The 20,382-nt window shown below is 64.5% G+C and overlaps 2 protein-coding genes across 4 annotated transcripts in view; one reads left to right on the top strand and one right to left on the bottom strand.

Annotated features, from left to right (window-relative positions):
* Window positions 1–14,755, top strand: part of DOT1L (DOT1 like histone lysine methyltransferase) — a 42,181-nt gene extending 27,426 nt beyond the window's left edge. For both annotated transcript variants that reach the window (XM_082650885.1, XM_082650886.1), the window contains 16 exons: window positions 14–124; window positions 236–470; window positions 774–866; window positions 1,677–1,768; window positions 2,165–2,266; window positions 2,509–2,646; window positions 2,854–2,979; window positions 3,831–4,315; window positions 4,467–4,602; window positions 4,922–5,101; window positions 6,241–6,370; window positions 7,076–7,653; window positions 7,737–7,942; window positions 10,438–10,502; window positions 10,887–11,816; window positions 14,619–14,755. In XM_082650885.1, coding sequence (XP_082507011.1) covers window positions 14–124; window positions 236–470; window positions 774–866; window positions 1,677–1,768; window positions 2,165–2,266; window positions 2,509–2,646; window positions 2,854–2,979; window positions 3,831–4,315; window positions 4,467–4,602; window positions 4,922–5,101; window positions 6,241–6,370; window positions 7,076–7,653; window positions 7,737–7,942; window positions 10,438–10,502; window positions 10,887–11,816; window positions 14,619–14,626 — 3,615 coding nt within the window. In that variant the 3' untranslated portion in view covers window positions 14,627–14,755. The remainder of the gene's footprint in view (window positions 1–13; window positions 125–235; window positions 471–773; window positions 867–1,676; window positions 1,769–2,164; window positions 2,267–2,508; window positions 2,647–2,853; window positions 2,980–3,830; window positions 4,316–4,466; window positions 4,603–4,921; window positions 5,102–6,240; window positions 6,371–7,075; window positions 7,654–7,736; window positions 7,943–10,437; window positions 10,503–10,886; window positions 11,817–14,618) is intronic.
* A 2,519-nt stretch (window positions 14,756–17,274) lies between these two features.
* Window positions 17,275–20,310, bottom strand: PLEKHJ1 (pleckstrin homology domain containing J1). 2 transcript variants are annotated; one of them, XM_082652352.1, is made up of 6 exons: window positions 19,785–20,310; window positions 19,618–19,685; window positions 19,385–19,451; window positions 18,373–18,482; window positions 18,233–18,296; window positions 17,275–18,143 (listed from the first exon to the last, which is right to left on the bottom strand). In XM_082652352.1, the coding sequence occupies exons 1-5, from the start codon at window positions 19,876–19,878 to the stop codon at window positions 18,255–18,257; spliced, it is 381 nt and encodes a 126-aa protein (XP_082508478.1). In that variant the 5' UTR covers window positions 19,879–20,310; the 3' UTR covers window positions 17,275–18,143; window positions 18,233–18,254. The 2 variants fall into 2 exon arrangements, with proteins under 2 accessions (XP_082508478.1, XP_082508477.1); XM_082652351.1 differs by having other exon boundaries at window positions 18,392–18,482; window positions 19,785–20,305.
* Between the last annotated feature and the right edge of the window lie 72 nt (window positions 20,311–20,382).

Genomic DNA, 20,382 nt, shown 5'->3' with positions numbered 1-20,382 from the left:
GCTTACTCCCCAGGAGGAACAAGAGGCAGCTCGGCGCCGGCAGCAGCGGGAGAACAAGAGCAACACGACCACCCCCACCAAGGTGCCCGAGAGCAAGACGGCCATGCCCGCCGACACCCCCATGGTGAGCGCCCCGCCCCCGGCCAGATGGGGCGGCCCCGGTCTCGGAGGAGGGAGCCAGGCTGCCCCCGGGAGCCCACATCGCCGGCTGGTCCCTCATGTGGTCTTCCGCTAGGACTCTGGTGCTGAGGAAGAGAAAGCCGGGGCGACCACTGTCAAGAAGCCATCTCCCTCCAAGGCCCGGAAGAAGAAGCTGAACAAGAAGGGCCGGAAGATGGCCGGCCGGAAGCGCGGACGTCCCAAGAAGATGAGCACCGCCAACCCCGAGCGCAAGCCCAAGAAGACCCAGAGCGCACTGGACCTGCTGCACGCCCAGACTGTGTCGCGGGCGGCGTCACCCTCGCCGCAGGGTGAGTGCCTCCTCGCCCCCGCCCCGCTGTGCTCTGGGGTCCCGGGGAGCCTCACTGCTGTCCCTTTTCCTGCTGGCCCGGGCAGAAGCCACTGCGACAGCGTCTGTGCTGAGTACTCGGAGATGGGGGTGGGGGGGCTCCAGCTCCAGAGCCTCCCGAGGGCTCTCCAGGGGTCCCGTGCAGAAGCCCCGCTCAGGCAGGGCGAAGTGCCGTGGTTTGGGGTCTGGTGGCGGCTTGGCTGGGCAGCTGGGGCATCGCGCAGGGCCTGGCGTCTAGAGAGCGTGACCCGCTGTCTCCCCGCAGGCGCCCCCTACCAGCTACCTCCCAGCACGCAGCGACGCCCCCCTGAGCAGCTGCTGCTGGCGCCCGCCCCGCCTGCCCTACACCGGCTGCTAGGTGAGCCGCCCCAGGGGGGCGCGGGGGGAGGCCGGGCGGACGGGGTGGCTTGTTCGCAGACCCCCTGGGAAACCCACGCTGCATGGCCAAGCGCACCACCCCCAGGGCTCAGGCTCAGTCCTGCCAGGGCATGCCTGGGCTTCGGGGTCAGCGGGGCCCGTGCGGCAGTCTGAGGCTGCAGTCCTGCCCCAGGGGAAGTGAGGCCACATCTGGGGGCATCATCACAACTGGAGGAGTGGCTCCTGGCGTCAAGAAGGTGGAGGCCAGGGATGCTGTTCCACCACCCACGGTGCCCAGGGTGCCCCGCAGAGAAGGACCCAGCCCCGTGTCTGCAGTGTCAGGGAGACCTGTCCGGGATGAGCCCGGTGCCCCGAGGGAGCAGGGCCCTGTCCTGCCGAGTCGAGCTCGTGCTCACGTGGCTGGGCTGCCTTGAGATGCCTCGTCCCTTCAGAAAGTGGATGAAGGAAACTCCTGTACAATTTTCTCAATTCAACATTGGTAGCATATGTTTACCGAGAAGACCGGCAGACTGGCTGACCACAACCCATGTGTCCTTGGGGAGAACGAAAACGCGGGCTGGGGATGGCAGGAGCTGTGAGGGTCCCCACGTGGGCGCGAGCCCCACGTGGCGGCAGGACATGCTGAGGCAGTGTGGGGACACGGGCCCCGGCACGACAATGGCACCATGCGACCCCAGCACCGCTCGGGCCCTGGGGAACCTGCGCGTCGTTCCCGAACTCCACCCACCCCCGCCTCGAGCCTCAGCTGGAGGGTTTCTGAGTTAAAACCTTGTCTTGGCTCCCCTCGTAGAATCCTTCAAGATTCAGTACCTACAGTTCCTGGCGTACACAAAGACCCCTCAGTACAAGGCCAACCTGCAGCAGCTGCTGGACCAGGAGAAGGTGAGCCGCACGTGGTGCTGCCAGACCCAGCTGCCCTTACCTACAGGGTCCGATGGCCCCGGGGCCGCGGCTGGCCGGGCCCTGCTGCCCCGTTTGAGGCGTCCTCGTCTGGGGACAGTGTGCCCTGCAGCCTCGGTGGCGGAGCTGGGGTGGGGGGCTGTGAGGTGCGGCCGCCCTCATGCGGGCCTGGTGCGGGCACCCCAGCTTTCCTGAGGGCGGGAAGCGTCAGGCTCTGTGGCTCCTGGTAACGTGGTGCTACGTTCCGGGGTGAGGCCCGGATGGGGGTCTGGCCAACCTCCTCACGGGTGCGTGTCTGCCACCGTGTCCGCCAGGCGGGCTGCAAGTCGGGCGGGGTGCCCGTCCCGGGGGCCTCACGCTCATGGCCCTGCCCCGCAGGAGAAGAACGCCCGGTTGCTGGGCGCCGTGCAGCAGCTGTTCGGCCACTGCCAAGCTCAGAAGGAGGAGATCAAGAGGCTTTTCCAGCAGAAACTGGATGAGGTAGGCGCCCTGCCCTGGCCACCCTGAGGCCACGCAGACGGCCCTGGTGCGGGATGGAGGGCAGGCAGGCCCAGGGCCCAGCCGGACGTCTGGCCAAGATCCAGAGGGACTGGTGCCCTCCTGGTGCTCTTCACCTTGAGTCTCCCTGATGGAGAGGCCCGGAGGTGGTCAGAGGGAGGCTTCCTGCCTCGCGATGCCCCTGGCCCCCGTGAGAGCCCCCCTTTGCCGTCGTTTGTCCTCAGCTGGGAGTGAAGGCGCTGACCTACAACGACCTGATCCAAGCGCAGAAGGAGATCTCAGCTCACAACCAGCAGCTGAGGGAGCAGACGGAGCAGCTGGAGAAGGGCAACCGGGAGCTGAGGAGCCAGAGCCTGCGGCTGGTGCGCTGGCGGGACTGGCGGTCTGCCCGAGGCGGGGCCCCCCAGGCCGGGCCGGGTCTCGGGATGGAGAGATGACCGAGGGCAGCCCCCGAGTCTGCGGCAGTGGGTCCTGGCAGCCCCCCGCCCCCCGTCCCCGTCCTCCCTCAGGATCCTCGCGGGGCGTCCAGGGGCCTCCGACGCCTCACGGCTGCCCACCCATCCCCACAGCTCAAGGCACGGTGCGAGGAGCTGAAGCTGGACTGGTCCACGCTGTCCCTTGAGGGCCTGCTGAAGGAGAAGCAGGCCCTGAAGAGCCAGATCTCGGAGAAGCAGAGGCACTGCCTGGAGCTGCAGGTAGGACGCCTGTCGGAGGCAGGGGGGGGGGGGGGGCTCCGGGCTTCAGCTGGGGCGCCGGGACCAGCGTCCTAGGCCCAGTCCCCGCCGCACCGCCCAGGCTTGCGAGCGCCTTGTTTCTGAGGCCGCCGGTGGCGGCCCTCGCTTGCACCATGAGAGCGGCTCATACTGACGAGGTGAGCAGAGGATGGTGCAGGAAGGAAGGACGGACAGATCAGCACGCAGGTGCGGGCTTTCCGGAAGCCCGTCTGCAGGCCGAGGCCTCCCACCACTTTGCGTCTCCCCAGCGAGGTTTCGTGATTTACGTGAAGCTTTCGCTGTTGCCCGGCCCTGGGGGCTCTTTCAGGGATGGGTTACTGCAGAATGGCACTGCAGTGAATTCCTCTGCACCGGAGGCTGCTCTGGAGGCTATGTCCCTAAAGACACGCGTCCCCCAAGTAGCCGTTGGAGCGGCTGTAGGTCACGGGATACGGTGTTGCGCTGCCTCCTGTGGTGGCCCGGCCCTGCTGCCAGCCTGTGTGCAGGAGTCTCAGGAGGCTGCACGCTGGGCCCTCACGCTCCTGTGTCACCGAGAGGCGGCCCGAAGCTGTGGGCCCTTGATTCATTGTGGGGAGAGCCAAACGATGCCTCAGGCCCCAGCCCCCGGGGCCGATACCTTACCCTCGCAGTCACAGTGACAGCCACGGAGCCTGGGCCCCTCGCTTCCTCAGGCCGGCGCGTCTGCCCGTCACACTAGCCGGCCCACGTCCCTCTAGCCGGCCCACGTCCCTGTCGCTCTTGCACGACCATCCCTGCCAGTGAGGTGCTGGGCATGGGGCCTCTCAGGCCTGACGCCTCCTCTCGTCCCCCAGATCAGCATTGTGGAGCTGGAGAAGAGCCAGCGGCAGCAGGAGCTCCTGCAGCTGAAGTCCTGCGTGCCGCCCGACGACGCCCTGTCCCTGCACCTGCGCGGGAAGGGTGGCCTGGGCCGAGAGCCGGAGGCCGAGCCCGGCCGGCCACACCTGGAGCTGGACTGTGCCAGGTTCTCCCTGCCCCACTTGAGCAACATGAGCCCGGAGCTGTCCATGAACGGCCACGCGGCCGGCTATGAGCTCTGCGGCGCGCTGAGTCGGCCCTCGCCCAAGCAGAACACCCCCCAGTACCTGGCCTCCCCCCTGGACCAGGAGGTCGTGCCCTGCACCCCGAACCACAGTGGCCGGCCGAGGCTCGAGAAGTTGTCCGGCCTGGCCCTGCCCGACTACACCAGGCTCTCCCCGGCCAAGCTGGTGCTGCGGCGCCACCTGAGCCAGGACCACACAGCCAACAGCAGGGCGACCGCCAGCGAGCTGCACTCACGGTGAGCTCGTGGTGGGGGGCCTTCTGAGCGGGGGATCGTCAGTTTGGAAGAGAATCTCGGGGGTTGTTAGGCCCAGGCGGCCAGCTCTGAACGCAAAATTGTGGCTCTGAGGGCTCCCCAGAAAATGACCGAGGACACGTCTCGTTTCCAGAGCTGAGCATGCCAAGGAGAACGGCCTCCCGTACCAGAGCCCCGGCATCGCCAACGGCATCAAACTGAGCCCACAGGACCCTCGGCCCTCGTCCCCTGCGGCCTTGCAGATGACGGGAGAGAAGGGCAGTGAGAAGGTGAGGCCACCGCTCTTGTGAAAGTGCCCACGCGTGGGGTGGAGTAGGGCTGAGAGGGAAGGTGGGAGGCTGCCTGGCCGCGCCCTAACCCTGGGGTGAGGCTGGAAGAGTGGGATTGTCTCTGGGGAAAGGAGAGGCCGGGTTGAGCAACAGGGGAAGGGAAAAGCCTGTTGCACTCCTGTGATGGGGTGTGTGCTGGGGTGATGGGTGGGGGCCCTGGCAGGTCGGGAGGATCGCTTTGGGGTGGGGGTGACTTGTCACTGGTTGGAGGGCTGCTGTGTCCCTCGGGGCGGTGCTCAAGGCCCAGTTTCCTGGTCAGCGGGAGCAGGCTGGCCCGGTGGTGTGTCTGCAGGGTTTGAAGGAGCGCACCTACGCCAGCAGTGGGGAGGCCATCACCAGCCTGCCCGTCAGCATCCCGCTCAGCACCGTGCAGCCTAGCAAGCTGCCAGTCAGCATCCCTCTGGCCAGCGTGGTGCTGCCCAGCCGCGCCGAGAAGGTGGTGAGTGAGGCCCTCGGCCTGGAAGCCTGGCGTCCCCAGGCACCGTGTGTAGGCGCCAGGAGAGCCGGTGCTCTTGTTCTTCCCCTCGAGGCCCAGAGCCTTCTTGTTCAATTGCACGTGGTTAAGTTTGGAGCTTACCGTGATGCCCGAGAAAAACAGAATGTCTGATGTCCACATTTAATTCCAGTAACATTTTGCCACTTTTATTTTAGATCCTTTTAGTAAAAGGTGACGTGTGCAAACGGAGAGGGACTAAAACTTCCAGATTCTGTAGAAACTTCTCCCTTTCCTTCTAGTTCACATGTGCATTCAGCGTCACACGCATGGACTTGGAAATGACACTCTCCTGTGGAGTGGGCTGTTCGTGTTTATGGAGATGTCACTCACACACAACTCACCCACCTAAGGTGTTCGGTGCAGTGGGTTTTAGTACATTCACCAGTCGTGCAGCCATCTCTAGTTCCAGAACATTCCATACCCCCAAAAGGAAGCCCATCCCCACCAGCAGTCACCCCCATCCCCTCCCCAGCCCCTGACAACCAGGAGCCTACTGTCTGTCTCCGTGGATCTGCCTGTTCTGAATATTTCCTGTCAGTGGAATCACAGACTGTGTGTCCTTCTGTGTCTGGCTTCTCTCACTGAGCATCGTGTTCTCAGGGTCCATCCACGTGGTAGCGAGTGTCAGGGCTTCTCTCCTTTTCGTGGCTGAGAGATGTTCCACCATACAGACGGACCACATTGTGTGCATCCGTCACCTGTTGGTGGTCATCTGGGGTGTTTCCACTTCGGGGCTGTTGTGAATTGTGCTACTGAGGACATGCGTGTGCGGGTTTTGTGTGGGTACTTGCTGTTGTCTGGCTCCATGTAGGAGTGGAGTTGCTGGGTCAGATCATAACGGCTGCCCTCACTGCTCTCCCTGCCCATTTATCCCTGGCCCAATGCTTGCCTGTTAGCCAGGGCCATCCCTTAGAACCGAGGTCAGACACCTGTGCCTCACCTCGTGAGAACCTTCCCGTGGCTGCCCACCAGGCTCACACCCTGAGCGGCCACTTGCCCTTCCGTGCTCGTGGCCTCGGGCCCTTGGCACGTCCTGTGGCGTATGGCCGGATCAGCTGAGAACCTGCATTTTCTCTCCGCAGAGAAGCACCCCCAGCCCCGTGCCGCAGGCCCGAGAGTCCTCGTCCACACTGGAGAAGCAGATGGGTGCTGGCACCCACGGCTCCGGGTGCAACGCTGCTGGGAGCAGAAGCCTCGCCCTGGCCCCCGCAGGTTAGGGCTCCCTCCCGTGCGAGGACCCAGAGGTGCTGGGTGGGCTCAGCATGTCAGCTGCACAGCGTGGCCCGGGGCTCGGGGGCTCCGAGCTGGGCTGTCCCGCTCTGCTCATCTCAGCTGGCTGTGTTCGGCCTGGGCCCATGCCAGTCCTCTGGGCGATGGCGTCCTCATCCAACCGCGTTCCAGCCGGTTCTGCTCCTCCTCAGAGAGCTTCGAGTGAGGCTTCCGGGCGGGGCCCTGCGACCTAGAGGGTGCCTGTCACCACTGCCCAGCCATGGATCCCATCGGGGGCAGCGGGCATGTGTGGTCAGGTTGCTTGCCTGTGTCCACATGGCCTGATCTATGCCTGTTCTTCTGGGGATAAAGAGCACAGTGAGGAGGCTGCCGTTGGGACGGGCGTCCCGCCTCTGGCGCTGCTGCTCTCGCGTGGGGAGGGCGTCACCGCTGGTGGTGCCCGGGGTCCACCGGCTTGTGCGTGAGCTCCAGGGCCCAACCAACCCAGGCCCAGAAGTGGGAAGAGCACACAAGTGACGGCCCAGGGGTCCCCACTTGTCCTCACCCGAACCTGGTTCCGTGGTGCCGTCTCAAGGTGCTGGGCACTGAGCATGCGGAGAGCTGAGCTTCCTTGCGCTCCGCCGGGTTCGGCCAGGTGGGCATCCTTTCCCGGACGAGCTCCCCTGAGAAAGCGTGTCCTTCCTACAGGCTTTGCCTACGCCGGCTCAGTGGCCATCAGTGGGGCCCTGGCAGGCAGCCCGGCACCACTCGTCTCTGGAGCCGAGCCCCCCGCCCTGGACGAGTCCTCCAGCTCCGGAAGCCTCTTTGCCACTGTGGGGTCCCGCAGCTCCACCCCTCAGCACCCCCCCCTGCTGGCGCAGCCCCGCAACTGCGGCTCGGCCTCGCCCGCCCCCCAGCTCTGCGGCAGTCCCCGGCTCGGCGCCCAGGGCCCGCTCCCCGACACCAGCAAAGGAGACCTGCCCTCTGAGGCCGGCTTCTCGGATCCCGAGAGTGAAGCCAAGAGAAGGATCGTCTTCACCATCTCGGCCGGCTCTAGCAGCGCCAAGCAGTCACCTTCCAGCAAGCACAGCCCTCTGTCCTCGGGCGCCCGCGGTGACGGCGGCCAGAGCCACGGGCAGGACAGCCGCAAGAGGGGCAGGAGGAAGCGGGCAGCGGCAGGGACCCCCGGCTTCAGCTCGGGCGTGTCCCCCAAGCGCCGGGCCCTGCCGTCCGTCGCCGGCCTCTTCACCCAGTCTTCAGGGTCCCCCCTGAACCTCAACTCCATGGTGAGGCTGGGAGTGGCGTTGGGGGCGGTAGGTCCAGGGCGCTCCAGGGGCCTGCTGACGGGCTTGTGCGTCTGACCCCTCAGGTCAGCAACATCAACCAGCCCTTGGAAATCACGGCCATCTCGTCCCCCGAGAGCTCCCTGAAGAGCTCGCCTGTCCCTTACCAGGACAACGACCAGCCGCCCGTGCTCAAGAAGGAGAAGCCCCTGAGCCAGACCAACGGGGCCCACTATTCCCCGCTGACCTCGGATGAGGAGCAGGGCTCTGAGGACGAGCCCAGCAGTGCCAGGCGAGTGGGGCCGACGGGGCAGGTCCCTGTGGCCAGGACGCGGGGCAGGCAGCTTCCCACCTGCTGCTGGGTGGTGGGCACAGGGTCCCGACCTCACTTGGGGCACTTCCTGGAGCAGACAGGCCCCTTCCTGGATCGTTCACTTTAACTGTGTAAGAAACAGCCCGTGAAGGGCCCAGGGCATCTGAGAGCCTCTCGCCACGTGCGTGTGGGGCAGGGCTGACCCCTGAGTCTGTAGCTCCCGGGGCGGCGGCGCGAGGCGGGTGTTTCTTGGTGGCAGAGAGAAGGGGAGGGCGGCCGCCACAGCGCAGAGCCAAGAGGCAGGCGTGCAGGCTCCCATCAGTGCCTGGTGTCCACTCAGCTGACGGTGAAGAGTGCTTTCTTCCTGGGTTTTTTTTTTCAATAACAGCTTTATTAGGTATAATTCATATACCACACTGCGCGCTTGAAACGTGCGACCCAGTGGTCTTTGACGTATTCGTGGGGTTGTGCAGCCATCACCGCTGTCGGTTTTAGAACATTTTCATCACCACAGAAAGAACCCCTGTACCCTTAAACACTTGACTCCCCAGCCCCTCCCCCAGTCCCTGGCCCCCACAATCTACTTCCTGTCTCTGTGGATCTGACTCCTCTAGGGACCCCGTGAGTGGGATCAGGCAGCATGTGTCCTGTGTCTGGTTTATTTCACTGAGCATCCTGTCCTCAGGTTCATCCGTGGTGTAGCAGGTGTCGGAACCTCCTTCCTTTCTGTGTGTATATATCACGTTTTGTTTATCCACCGTGTGTCCGTGGACGCTTGGGTTGCTTCGTTTTCAGCTGTTGTGAATCGTGCTGCTATACTACATGTGAACGTCCCTATACTACATGTGTTTTTACTTGAAAATGTGTTTGCAATTTACCCAGTACTTAGGCGTGGAATTGCTGGATCTCATGTGGCGAGTCTGGGTTTAACGTTTTGAGGAACCACCAGACTTTTCCACGGCAGCTGCCCCATCTCACATTGCTGCCAAGCATGCACAAGGGTGCCAGTTTCTCCACATCCTCACCGGCACTTGTTATTTTCTGGGTTTGTTTTTAGTACGGTAGCTATTTCTGTGAGGGTGTGGTGGTGTCGCCATGGTTTTGACCTCATCTCCCTCGCAGTCGACGACACTCAGCATCATCTGTTCCTCAGACAGATGTCTGTTCAGGTCCCGGCCCCACTCTTGAGTCGGGTTGTCTTGTGCTGCTGTTGTTATGTCATGAGAGTTCTTTAGACGTCTACGTACCGGATCCCTTGTCAGGTACGGGATCTGCAGCTGTGTTCTCCCGTCCTGTGGGTGGTGTGTTCACTCCATTGCTGGTGTCCCTTGAGGCATAAGAGTGTTCAGTGTTGACAAGATCCCGTGTGTTGTGTATCTGTGTTTTCTTTATTATTATTTTTCTTTAAAATTAATTTATTTTTGGCTGCGTTGGGTCTCTGTTGCTGCGTGAGGGCTTTCTCTAGTTGCGGCGAGCGGGGGCTACTCTTCGTTGAGGTGCACGGGCTTCTCATTGCAGTGGCTTGTCCTGTTGCGGAGCAGGGTCTCTAGGCGCGCGGGCTTCAGTAGTTGTGACATGCAGGCTCACTAGTTGTGGCGCACGGGCTTAGCTGTTCCACGGCCTGTGGGATCTTCCCAGACCAGGCTCGAACCCGTGTCCCCTGCATCAGCAGGCGGATTCTTACCCACTGCACCACCATGGAAGTCCCTTTCTTTAATTTTATTTAATTCTTAATTTATTTATTTTGGTCGCTCTGGGTCTTAGTTGTGGCATGTTTAGTTGCGGCATGTGGGATCTTTAGTTGCGGCATGCAGACTTTTAGTTGCGGCATGCATGTGGGATCGAGTTCCCCCACCAGGGATCGAACCCGGGCCCCCTGCACTAGGGGCACGGAGTCTTACCCGCTGGACCGCCGGGGGACGTCCCTGTGTTTTCTTCAGTTGCCTGTGTTTTCAGTGTCTTGTTGACTTACCCTTCCACATACGAAAAGTACATTGTACAAGTTCTGGATTCTTTGGCGAGTTCTGTGTCTCTGGAGGTCATAGTTCTTCGGGACGGTCCACAAAAATCCTGACACATGAAGCACACACTGCTCTGTACTTCGGTACAGCTATGGGTACAGCTTGCTGGGGAGTTAACGTGCTAGGTGCTGCGCATCTGCCTCTGTGGACGACGCGGTCTCCTAGAGCTTGAGAGCACGTTAAGCATGGAGACAGTTCTGTCTGGGACTCGCGGCTGTCTTTGCGTGTTGGGAAACGGCATCCCTGCTCCTCCGCCGGGGCCTGGCTCTCACCACAGCCGTCATCGTGCCGGCACAGGTGCCACCGCACGGGCATGGGCGCGCCCGGGGGCCCTGACAGCGGGTCATGCATTGCCGGCTTACTGACCCCGCTGGGCAATTCGGTGTAAACGTATAGCGCTCTGGTGTGCCCGTGGATTGCAAACATTTATCATCTCTTTTTTTTTCCTAATAGAATTGAGAGAAAAATTGCAACCATCTCCTTAGAAAGCAAATCTCCTCCGAAAACCTTGGAAAATGGTGAGTTTGGTGCTCCCGATGCCTGAGTCCTTGGTGCCCGGCCTCTGAGGAGCCACACGGGGCTTCCAGAGTGGTCCCTGGGTGGTGTGGGTGCCGCCCGGCCTCCTGGCCCCTTTCCCTGTGGACATGGCGGGCGCTCTGGGTGCTGCCTGGGTAGATGGGGCACATGTGGTGCTCTGTGCTGACACGCCGGCCCTCCCGCACAAGCAGCCCTGCTCCCTGAGTTTCTCCCACGGCCCCACCCTCGCCAGGTCTGCCCCGTCCTCCGCCATGGGGGCTTGTCTTGGGGGCAGGGGTCATTCCGAGCCGGCGGTGGTCTGGTCCCCGTAGCTTCCGCTCTGCCCCACCCAGCCCAGGCCTCATAGCCGCTGCCTCTCCTGGCAGGGGGCGGCCTGGCGGGAAGGAAGGTGCCAGCCAGCGAGCCGGTCAACAGCAGCAAGTGGAAGTCCACCTTCTCGCCCATCTCCGACCTCGGCCTGGCCAAGGCAGCCGACAGCCCGCTGCAGGCCGCCTCCGCTCTGAGCCACAACTCCCTGTTCGCTTTCCGGCCCGGCCTGGAGGAACCTGGCGCGGCTGATGCCAAGTTGGCTGCCCACCCCAGGAAGAGCTTCCCAGGCGCGCTGCCGGGGGCGGGCGGGCTGAGCCCCAGCAGCCATCCCGCCAGCAGCTTCGCCCTGGGCGGGGGCCTGGCGGCCGACCTCAGTTTACACAGCTTCAGCGATGGTGCTTCTCTCTCCCACAAGGCCCCCGAGGCGGCCGGCCTGGGCACCCCCCTGAGCTTTCCCGGCCCGCGGGGCAAGGAGGGCGGCGCCGCAGACCCCGGCCCCTTCGTGAACAAGAGACAGCTGGACGGACTGGCCCCGAAGGGCGAGGGGGGCCCACCTGTGTGCGGGCCCGCGGACAAGGCCTCAGCGACGCACGGCAAGGCGGGCAAGGGCCGTGACCGCGAGCCCGACGTCAAGAACGGCCACAACCTCTTCATGGCCGCTGCTGCTGCTGCCGCCGCCGCCGCTGCCACCCCCCCCGGGGGCCTCCTCAGCGGCCCGGGCCTTGCCCCGGCGGCGTCCTCGGCAGGGGGCACGGCCCCGTCCGCCCAGACCCACCGCCCCTTCCTGGGCGCCTTCGCCCCCGGCCCGCAGTTCGCACTGGGCCCCATGTCCCTGCAGGCCAACCTGGGTCCGTCTGTGCTGCAGTCCCTGTTCAGCTCCGTGCCCGCCGCCGGCCTGGTGCACGTCTCAACCGCCGCCACCAGACTGACCAACTCGCACGCCATGGGCAGCTTCTCCTCCGGGGTGGCCGGCGGTGCAGTCGGAGGTAGGCAGCGCCCTCTGGCCGTGCGGGACCCGCTGGGGGATGGGCCGCGGGCCGCATGCTCTCACCGGCGCCCTCCGGGACCGCTGGGTTTAACCACCGCTGTTTGCAGGTTCCCTTCCAGGGCCCCCTGAGGGGGGAGAGGCTGTGCCCGCGTATCCCCTTGGGTCCACTTTGCACCCGTCACCTCGTTCCTTTTCGCGAAACGCAGACGTGACTGTCGTGTGGGCAGAGCGCTCAGGCGTGAGTCGGCCTGTGCCACGCTCTCTGGTCTGACGGCGTCCCTCTCGCTCTCAGGGGAGCTGGCGCCAGACGGAGCTCTCTCCTTCCTCCCCGCGGAGGTCACCTGTCAGGCCTGACGCAGCCCGGGCTCTGGGCAGCCTTGGGGCCGGCGCTGGGGAAGAGCCAAGGGCCGCGGCGCCCGCCAAATGCACCGTGGCGCGTGCGGGGTGGAGAGGAGCGCGGGGAGCCACAGCCGGCCCCTCACCGGGCACGGGCGCCGGGGCTGGGCTGGGGAGGGGAGGGGAGGGGAGCCGTCCTGCAGGTTATCCCAGCGCCTGCGCTCCCGCTGCCTGCGCTTCACCCTCACCTGTGCCGCTCGCACGCGGAGCTGGAGCTGCAGCCGCCGTCGGCTTCCCCTTCTCCGCGCGCCTTCCTTGGCTTGGCTGGTGATGCCCGCCTGTTGAAGCTGGGTTTTTCTCTCCTGTTTGCAGGTGCCTTTAACCACGCGGTGCCTCCCGCCTCCGCTCATCCGTTTGGAGCCAGTTTCGGCAGTGGGGCTGCATGTCGCAGCGCCACGCTGAGCCTAACCCCGCTGCAGGCGGTGGCCAGCACCCCGGCCTCTTCCTTTCAGGCCCCGCCCCCTGCGGAGCCGAGGCCGCCCCCGCCCCCTCCGCACCTGGGCCGGCCCCCTCCGGGGCCGCCCGCCCTCCACGCCCCGCCCCCTCCTAACGCCGCCTTGCCTCCGCCCCCCGCGCTGCTCCCGGCTAACTCTGAGCCCGTGCTCCTGCAGAACCTCGCGTCCCTCCCAGCTAACCAAGCTTTCTTACCTGCCTCCTCTGCTGCCTCTGTGCCGCCTGCTAACGCCTCTCTGTCCATCAAGCTCGCCTCACTTCCGCACAAGGTGTCCCGCCCCTCCTTCACGGTGCACCACCCGCCCCTGCCCGGGCTGGCCCTGGCCCAGGCCGCGCCCGTGATCCCGCAGGCCAGCTCCACGGGGCCGCCCGCCGTGTGGGTTTCCCTTGGCATGCCACCTCCGTATGCCGCGCGCCTTGCGGGGGTTAAGCCGCGATAAAGACCTTGCTTAGCTAGCAGTTCGTATTCTGTAAGGTAAGGCTAGAGCTCGACCAGGCGGCCCATACGAGAACCTGAACTGACCTTCCTTTGCAGAAAACAGGCGGGCCCGCGGGGCTCCGTGGAGGGGCCCGGGGGCCAAGGTTGCTCTCCTGCGGCCGGGAGGTGCGAAGGCGAAGAGCCAGGGAGGCAAGGGAACCCGGGCGGCGAGAGCAGAGAGAGGGAGGGTGTGGCTGGCCCCGCCCCCTCCGCCGCTGCCGGTGGACCCTCCCCCCAGGTCGCCCAGGGAGGGGGCCAGGAGGAGTCCGTCAGTCAGGGTTGGCGTCCTGGCCGGGTGGAGCCTAGCTCGAGCTTGCCGCCGCCCTAGGCTTGGCGTCTGCAGCAGCCTGGGACCTGGGCAGCCCCGGCGTGGGGTCATGGGGGCAGCTCAGGATCCCAGCTTTGCCTTTGTGTGCGCTCTTGGGCCCCTCAGCCCGTTTCCATAAACGCGCCTTATGAGGGTTTGGGGAGAGCTCAACGCGTTTAAGGCACCTGGTACACGGCAGGCCTTCTGGACGTGGGGGTCGCGTTTGTTGGGCTCCTTAGCTAGAGGGCCTGCCTGCAGGGGCCGATGGGTAGCAGGGTGAGTGTGGCGCCAGCCCCACAGGCAGGAACGCCGGGCCGGTGGCGGGGCTCTGTAGTTGTGGCCGAGGCCCGGCTCCTCCGGCCTCCGAGGCGCACGGGCTGCCTTTCAGACCGTCCGTGTGGGGGTCAGCGGAGACAAGCGTAGGAAGGGCCCGCTTTCGGGAGCTGGAGGGGGCAGGTGTCTGCGAGGCCTCCAGGGAGGGTCCTGGGCCCCGGTGCAGCTGGCCTGGCCACTGCTGGTGCCATGTCCACATCCCCTTGGGGCCAGGAATGGAGCGGGGGTCCTGCCTGCCTGCTGTCCTTGGCTGTCTGTCGTGTTTTTAAGTGGAAACAGATGGGAGGCCGCTGGAGTCTGACGGCCTCCTGGTCAGGGTGCAGGTCAGTGGACAGCCCTACCCGAGGCCTGGGGATGGGCTGTGCCTCGGTTGTTGGAAAAGCCCAGAAGGTAGGGCGGCTCAGCCTGCAGTGGCCTCGCGCCGTCAGAGGAGCTTGGAGAGGGCAGACGTGCACTGGGAGGTCGGGGACCAGGCCCACAGTGGACGCTGCCTGCCTGCCGTCCTGGCCGCGCCGGCCTCACTCCTGGGGCATGCAGGCTTGTCCTGGAGCGCTGCCCGGCGTGGGGACCGGGGAGGGTCTCCTGGGGAGGAGGGGAGGCCAGGACCCAGCCAGCGCCCCACACGCACTGGAAGGGCCTGGGGACAGGACCTCCTGCCTCTGACAGGGCCCAGAGGCGTGGCTCAGGGTGCTGCCACTACCTCGTCTGCCGTCTGTCGTCCGTCCGTCCGTCCGTCCGTAGGTGGCTCTGGCGCCCTGGCCTGGGGGTGCGACGGGCTCGTCTGGGCGCGAGGCTAACGCTATGCTGCCTTTCCTCCCGCGCCGTGTCCGCAGGTAACTAGGATTTCTACCTCAACCGCGAGACTATGCAAGGATGGGGCGGGCTGGCGGCGCGGGGCCCCCCGCAGGACGGCGAGGACGGATGGAGGCCAGAGGACAGGCTCTACTGTGAATCAGCGCCGCGCACAGCTGCGGAGACGGCGCGCTGGGGCCTGGCTCCAGCCTGTACTGTCGATAGTCTTAGATAAAGTATTTATCGTTTTTTAAAAAGTATAAACAATTTTGACTTATTTTATTTCACCGAAGTCGTGAAGGCAACCTATCGAGAGATGTAGATACTATATTATATGAGAGAATATATGTAAAGACATCGCCGAAGGACCGGCCCACCGCGGAGACGCTGGCAGCCGGCCCGGTGCTATCTCGTCGCCAGGCTCGCGCCTCCACGTGCTCTTGGTGCTGACTCTCGAGGTTGACCACGCCAACGCCAGGTCCTAGCGCCTGGCGTGTTCATTCCCGCCGCTCTTCCCATACCAAAGGCGGCGTCTCCGGTGGAGGCCCGCCCCGCCCCGCCATCACTGTGAACGGCCTCGGCTCAGCCCTCGGGATGGCGCCTTTGGCATCGGAACGGCAGTCCTGCGCGGCAAGGCTGCGGTGGCGGAGCCTCGAGGAGGGGACCCGTTCTCAGTGGTGCTTGTGAGGAGGGTCTGGTACCCGACTCTGCTGCCTGCCTGGCTGGCTCACTCGTGTGACAGGTGCATTTACTTTTGTACGTCTCTGCTCGCCCTGGGCTCACGCCGCAGCCCCCCCCCCCCCGCAGGGTCGGCTCCTGTGGTGGCCGGGGACGCAGGCGGGTTAGTTGTGGGTGCCTGCTTTGTCTACAAGGGAGTCACGCTGACAGGTGACAGTATTTTATAGAGAGATGATGAAAATTTATAAATTTCATAGACGGACTTCATTTATTTTTAGACTGTATGACGAATACACAGTAAACTAAAGAGAAAAGGAGAAAAGGAAAGTGAGGGGAAACCCTCCCGCCTGTTCAAGTGCACAGCGGCACTGGCCCAGGGCCCTCCTGCCCACCCTGCTGAGGTGACACCTGCTCCACCCGAGCGGCCACGGTGGTGCTTGGGAAGGGATGCGCTTGGGGTGGCCGGGCAGGAGGGCTGCTCCCTGAGGCTCCGAGGTGGCCGGTAGGGTTCTCGGTCCCTCGAGCACAGCACCTGTGACTGGTCCTGGGTCCCTGGGTGGGGCAATGTTGTCTGTGTGCCTCCCGAGAAGCTCTCGGTCCCCCGAAAGGGCCAACATCGGCCAAAGGTGGGCGCCCCGGCGAGGGCTGAGCGTGGGCAGTCGGAGCCCCATCCTCAGGTGTTTGCCACCCAGGCGGCACCCGTCAAGGAGCGCGGGAGGGTGGGCCTCTGTGTGGTGGCCTAACGTGAGCCTTCCCCGGCCTGGCCGACTCCACATACCCTTCAGAGGTGGACGCCACGGGTCCTCTGCCTGCCCTTGAGTGGGGTCGGTGTGGTGGCCGAGGCCCGGCCCCGCTTCCTGACCCCCGGGACGCAGGCCACAAGGGTCAGAGCGGGCCAGTGCGCTGCCTGCAGCCACCTCTACACTGTGTGGGGCAGCAATCAGGCTAGAGACGGAGCCTTCCTCCTGTGACCGCCCGCCCTGCCCCCCTTCCCCCCAGGTCGGTGCTCCCAGTGCACGACGGTGCTGTCCTGACCCCCGGCCCCCGGCCTCTCCAAGAGGCTCCCCTCCCCGTGTCAGGAACACAGGGCTCCCGAGAAAGCTACGGCGCTGCCAGCGGAGCCCCCATCTGAACAAAGGACACTGTACACAAACACTGCGTCACTTCGGGAGGACCACCGCGCCGCGTCTGTCCTCTGTACGCACGCGCAGGCACCAGGGGACGGACGACCCGCGCAGGGCCTGCCCCACAGCGGGGCCCAGCTCGGCCTCTCCACACCCACCCTCCGGTCCCAGCCTGAGCGCCGCTGCTGACGCCAGCCACGGGAGTAGGGCGCCGGCTGGCGTGCGTGGGGAGCGGCCCTGCGGGAGCCCCACCGCTGCTGCCGACGCGGGTGCTCCAGGTCTGACGGCTGCTGTCGCTTTGCTCAGGAAAACCTAACAACTAGGACAGCCTCCAGTCAGGGGATGCGTTCTCTGTTCAGCTATGAATCGTGACCTATTTAAGAACCAGCCCCCACCCCCCCTGCCCTTATTTATCCTGCCAGCCGGCCCGTCTACAGTTAGGACTGTTTGTTCTCATTTACACATCCATCCACGCTGGCTCTCGCATCCCTGCCTTGGTTTGTAACGGAGACGGGCTTTGCTTTCTTGTTCTGGTAGCTTATGTTTCAGTTGGGGCGCTGGCTCCACCCCCTCTTCCCAAGGGAACCCCACTGCACTGCGTTTCCACCTGTAGACGCTGTAATAAAATACCTGTTTTCACTTGAACCTGGTCTGGTGGCAGTGTTTCTTCCCGACCGTGACATGGCAAGGTCCTGGAGCGCAAAGAGGGTCCCGGGCCGTGATAGCCATCCCCAGTTGGGGAGGACGGTCACTCCCAGCAGAAGCCCCACCTGCTCCGGAAGGCAGGCCCTGTGACCACAGCAGACAGTGAGCCCCACCTCAGGGAGGCCCAGCCCCTCCTTCAGGGCCAACACCTGACTAGGTCAGGCCCACCCAGGGTGGGCCTCCTCCTTGACTAACTGAAACCGACTGCTTGGGTACTTTTCACACCACCAACAAAACCCTTCCCGAAGTCCCGCCTGCACTCGGAGGGAGGCCTGTGAGCCCCAGAGGCCCTGTGGGCTGGGCCCCAGCCTCCCCACCTTTCCTGGCTCTGGGTTCTAGGCCTCCTCTCCTCTGTTCCTACTGGGCACTTAAACCTTGAACCTGGGCAGGGCTTCACTTCCCTCAGGACCCCGCTGTGACTCTGCGGGACCGGCAGCCTGCGGAGGACAGAGGTCCCTCTCTGCATTCACTGCACCGCCGTCCCGTGTGAAAAAGAGGTACCTTTATTTGAACAGAACAAACTGGCCACCCGAAAGGCGCACCTTCCAGCTCTGCCCAGAGGCGTCTGGCCGGGGCCTGCCCCTTCAGCAGGAGAATTCACAGCAGCCCCAGCATGGGCCCACGCCCTTCACAGCATCACCTAATGTTGTACATTCAGCCTGCACGGGGCAGGAGAGTTGCACCAGCCTCAGGCACCTGCCAGGCCTGGATGGACGCACCCAAGGGGCTGGGCACAGCTCCTGGGAGGGGACACCTGTCCCCTGGCAGCAGCATGTGGCACTGAGGTGCCACAGTCCAGTGGGTCCCAGTGCATCCAGAAGGGGCTTGCTGGATGGTTTCTTCAAAAAGGCAGCCCCTGCGGATCCTGGGGCTTTTAAAATCTGTAAACCAAGACACCTCCCACGACAAATCCAGGCTTGGCCAAGAAACCGGGGACCCAGGGAGGGTTCATCCAGCCCCCAGCAGGAAAGCTGAGGAGCCCCACACCCAGACTCATGCCTTCAGGCCGCTCAGCTGGAACCTGGCCTCCTCTGATATGCCGAACTGCTCCAGGGGATCCTGTGTGGGTGGACGATGGTGGGGGGGGGGGGACGGCATGAGCCTAGGCCCAGAAGACCCCCAACTCCCACCCCTGCACCCACGCGCACCTTGCCAGTCATCTTCTGGATCTCATTCCGGTAGAAGATGAGGCTCCTCCGCATGAACTCGTAACTAGGGAGGAGGGTGGTGTGAGTCCACAGGGCCTGCCCCGCCCCTGCCCCAGGCCCCCAAGGCGGCCGCACCCCACCTGGCTCGACGCACCCCACCTGGCTCGACGCAGAGCAGCCATCCACTCCTGACACTGCTCCTCACTGCAACACTCAAAGTGATACTTTCTCTCTGGGTCCTCTAGAAAACCTGCAGAAGGAGTAGCCCCCATCTGTCCCCGCTCGCTCCCACCTCCCCCCCACCCAGCCCTCAACTTCCTCTTGCCATTGTCCACGACTGTCCCCTTTCCATCCCCGGCCCGCCTGGGCCCACTGCTTCCCACCAGCTGGGCGTCGGTTGAACTGTGTCCCCCAAAAGATGTATGTTCGAGTTTTAAAAAACATGAGACATTTCCCAGGACTATGAATCTATCCGGATGTGGAATCACTGCAGGTCTAAGTAGTTACAAGCAGTTGAGCTGAAGTCACGCTGCACTAGGGTGAGCCTCTAATCCAACAGGACTGGTGTTCTTAAGAAAATGAAACCTGGACACTACCACACAAGGGAGAAGATCCCATGAAAAGGAAGGCAGAGATGGAGTGAAAACGGTCGCCAGCGACCCCCCAGAAGCCGGGAGAGAGATCATGGGGGCAGATTCTCCTTCAGAAGGAACCAGCCATGCCAACACTCTTGATGTCACACTTCTTGCCCCCCAAAACTGGGAGAAATAAATTTCTGCTGTTTAAGCCCCCTAGTCTGTGGCACTCTTGCAGCCTCCCTAGAAGACTAGTTAGTAGCTCCGTCTTCGCCTGCAGACCCCACCCTCTCAAGACGACCCAGGAGAATCCTCCCAGTCCCCCAGCACAGGGCCCTGATCCCAGGAGAAATGAAACAATTACAGCGAGGCATCCACCCCGAGAGGGCAGCGCTCCCCAACAAGACAAGGGCGGCCTCTGGGGTAGTGCGCTCGGCCTGGGTCCCCACCCAGAGGAGCCAGCGCGAGTGGGGCTGCCCGGGACACTGGACTCAGCTTCTGGGGACTCAGGCGGGGCCGCGCCGGGGTGGAGCGGGGCGGGACGGGGTCAAGTAGCCTCGCCCCAGGCCGCACTCACTGATGGAGAAGCCGCTGGGCTCTTCCTGAGTGACTCTGCAGTGCTCCAGCAGCAGGGCTCCAACGGGCTAGGGGCAGACAGGGGCATGGGGGCGGGCACCGGGAACCTGCCCCCGCCCCGCCCCCGACTCCACACCCCGCCCCCCAACTGCGGCCGCCCCCCCCAACTCCGGACCCCGACCCCGACCCCGACCCCAACCCCCAACCCCGGCCCCGCCCTCCCCGCCGCCTTACCTCCGCCTCGTCCGTCCGGAAGTAGAAGAGGAAGTTGACCACCAGCTTCACCAGCCGCCGTTTCACCACTGCGGGAACAAGGCGGGCTCGCGCGCGTTCCGCGGCTGCCCACCCCCGCCCCCCGGCCGCCCTGCCGCCCGGCCGCTCCGGCGCCTCGGGCCGCTCACCGCTGCCCTTCTTGGGGCCCCGCATGCCCAGCTCAGCTGCCATCTCGGCCGGCTGCCGGGACAGCGCCTGCAGCTCCTTCTCGTTATAGCGCATGGCGCCGCTGGGACCCAGAACGCGGAGCGCTGGGCCGCGCCCTCCGGGCCGCCGTCCTCAGTCGCGCCGCTGCCGGCGCCAAAAGAGTCCCACGGCGTCGTCCCGGAAGCGCGGCCGGAGCTACCACGCCTGCGCGCTCCCGGGCCGCTCAGCCTGTCCTACACCGGCGAGTGGCAGAAGCGTCCCGGGGGCCGCCGGGGCCGAGAAGAGCCCTCGTGGGGCGCACAGAGCAGTAGGCAAGATGGACGGTTGTCACGTAACCAAGCAACAAGGTGGACCCGGGGTGGAAACGATAAAGCACCCCCACGACCTATAGCGCCCAGTACTCAAGGGAACAGGCGGACGGGAGTGGGAGACGAGAAGCAACTCGCTATCCCGCGAGAACTGGCTCCGCGCGAGTTTGGCCGACGATAAGGACAGTGAGAGCCGGTGCGCACGCGCGCTTCGGCTTCCGGCCTGCACTCCTGCTGCCCGCAGTCCTCCAGCCTCCGAAGCGTCTAGCCC

Source organism: Grampus griseus (assembly GCF_964374135.1).
Source record: "Grampus griseus genome assembly, chromosome: 3".
Lineage (NCBI taxonomy): Eukaryota > Metazoa > Chordata > Mammalia > Artiodactyla > Delphinidae > Grampus > Grampus griseus.
This window is presented reverse-complemented; position numbering and strand designations above follow the sequence as displayed.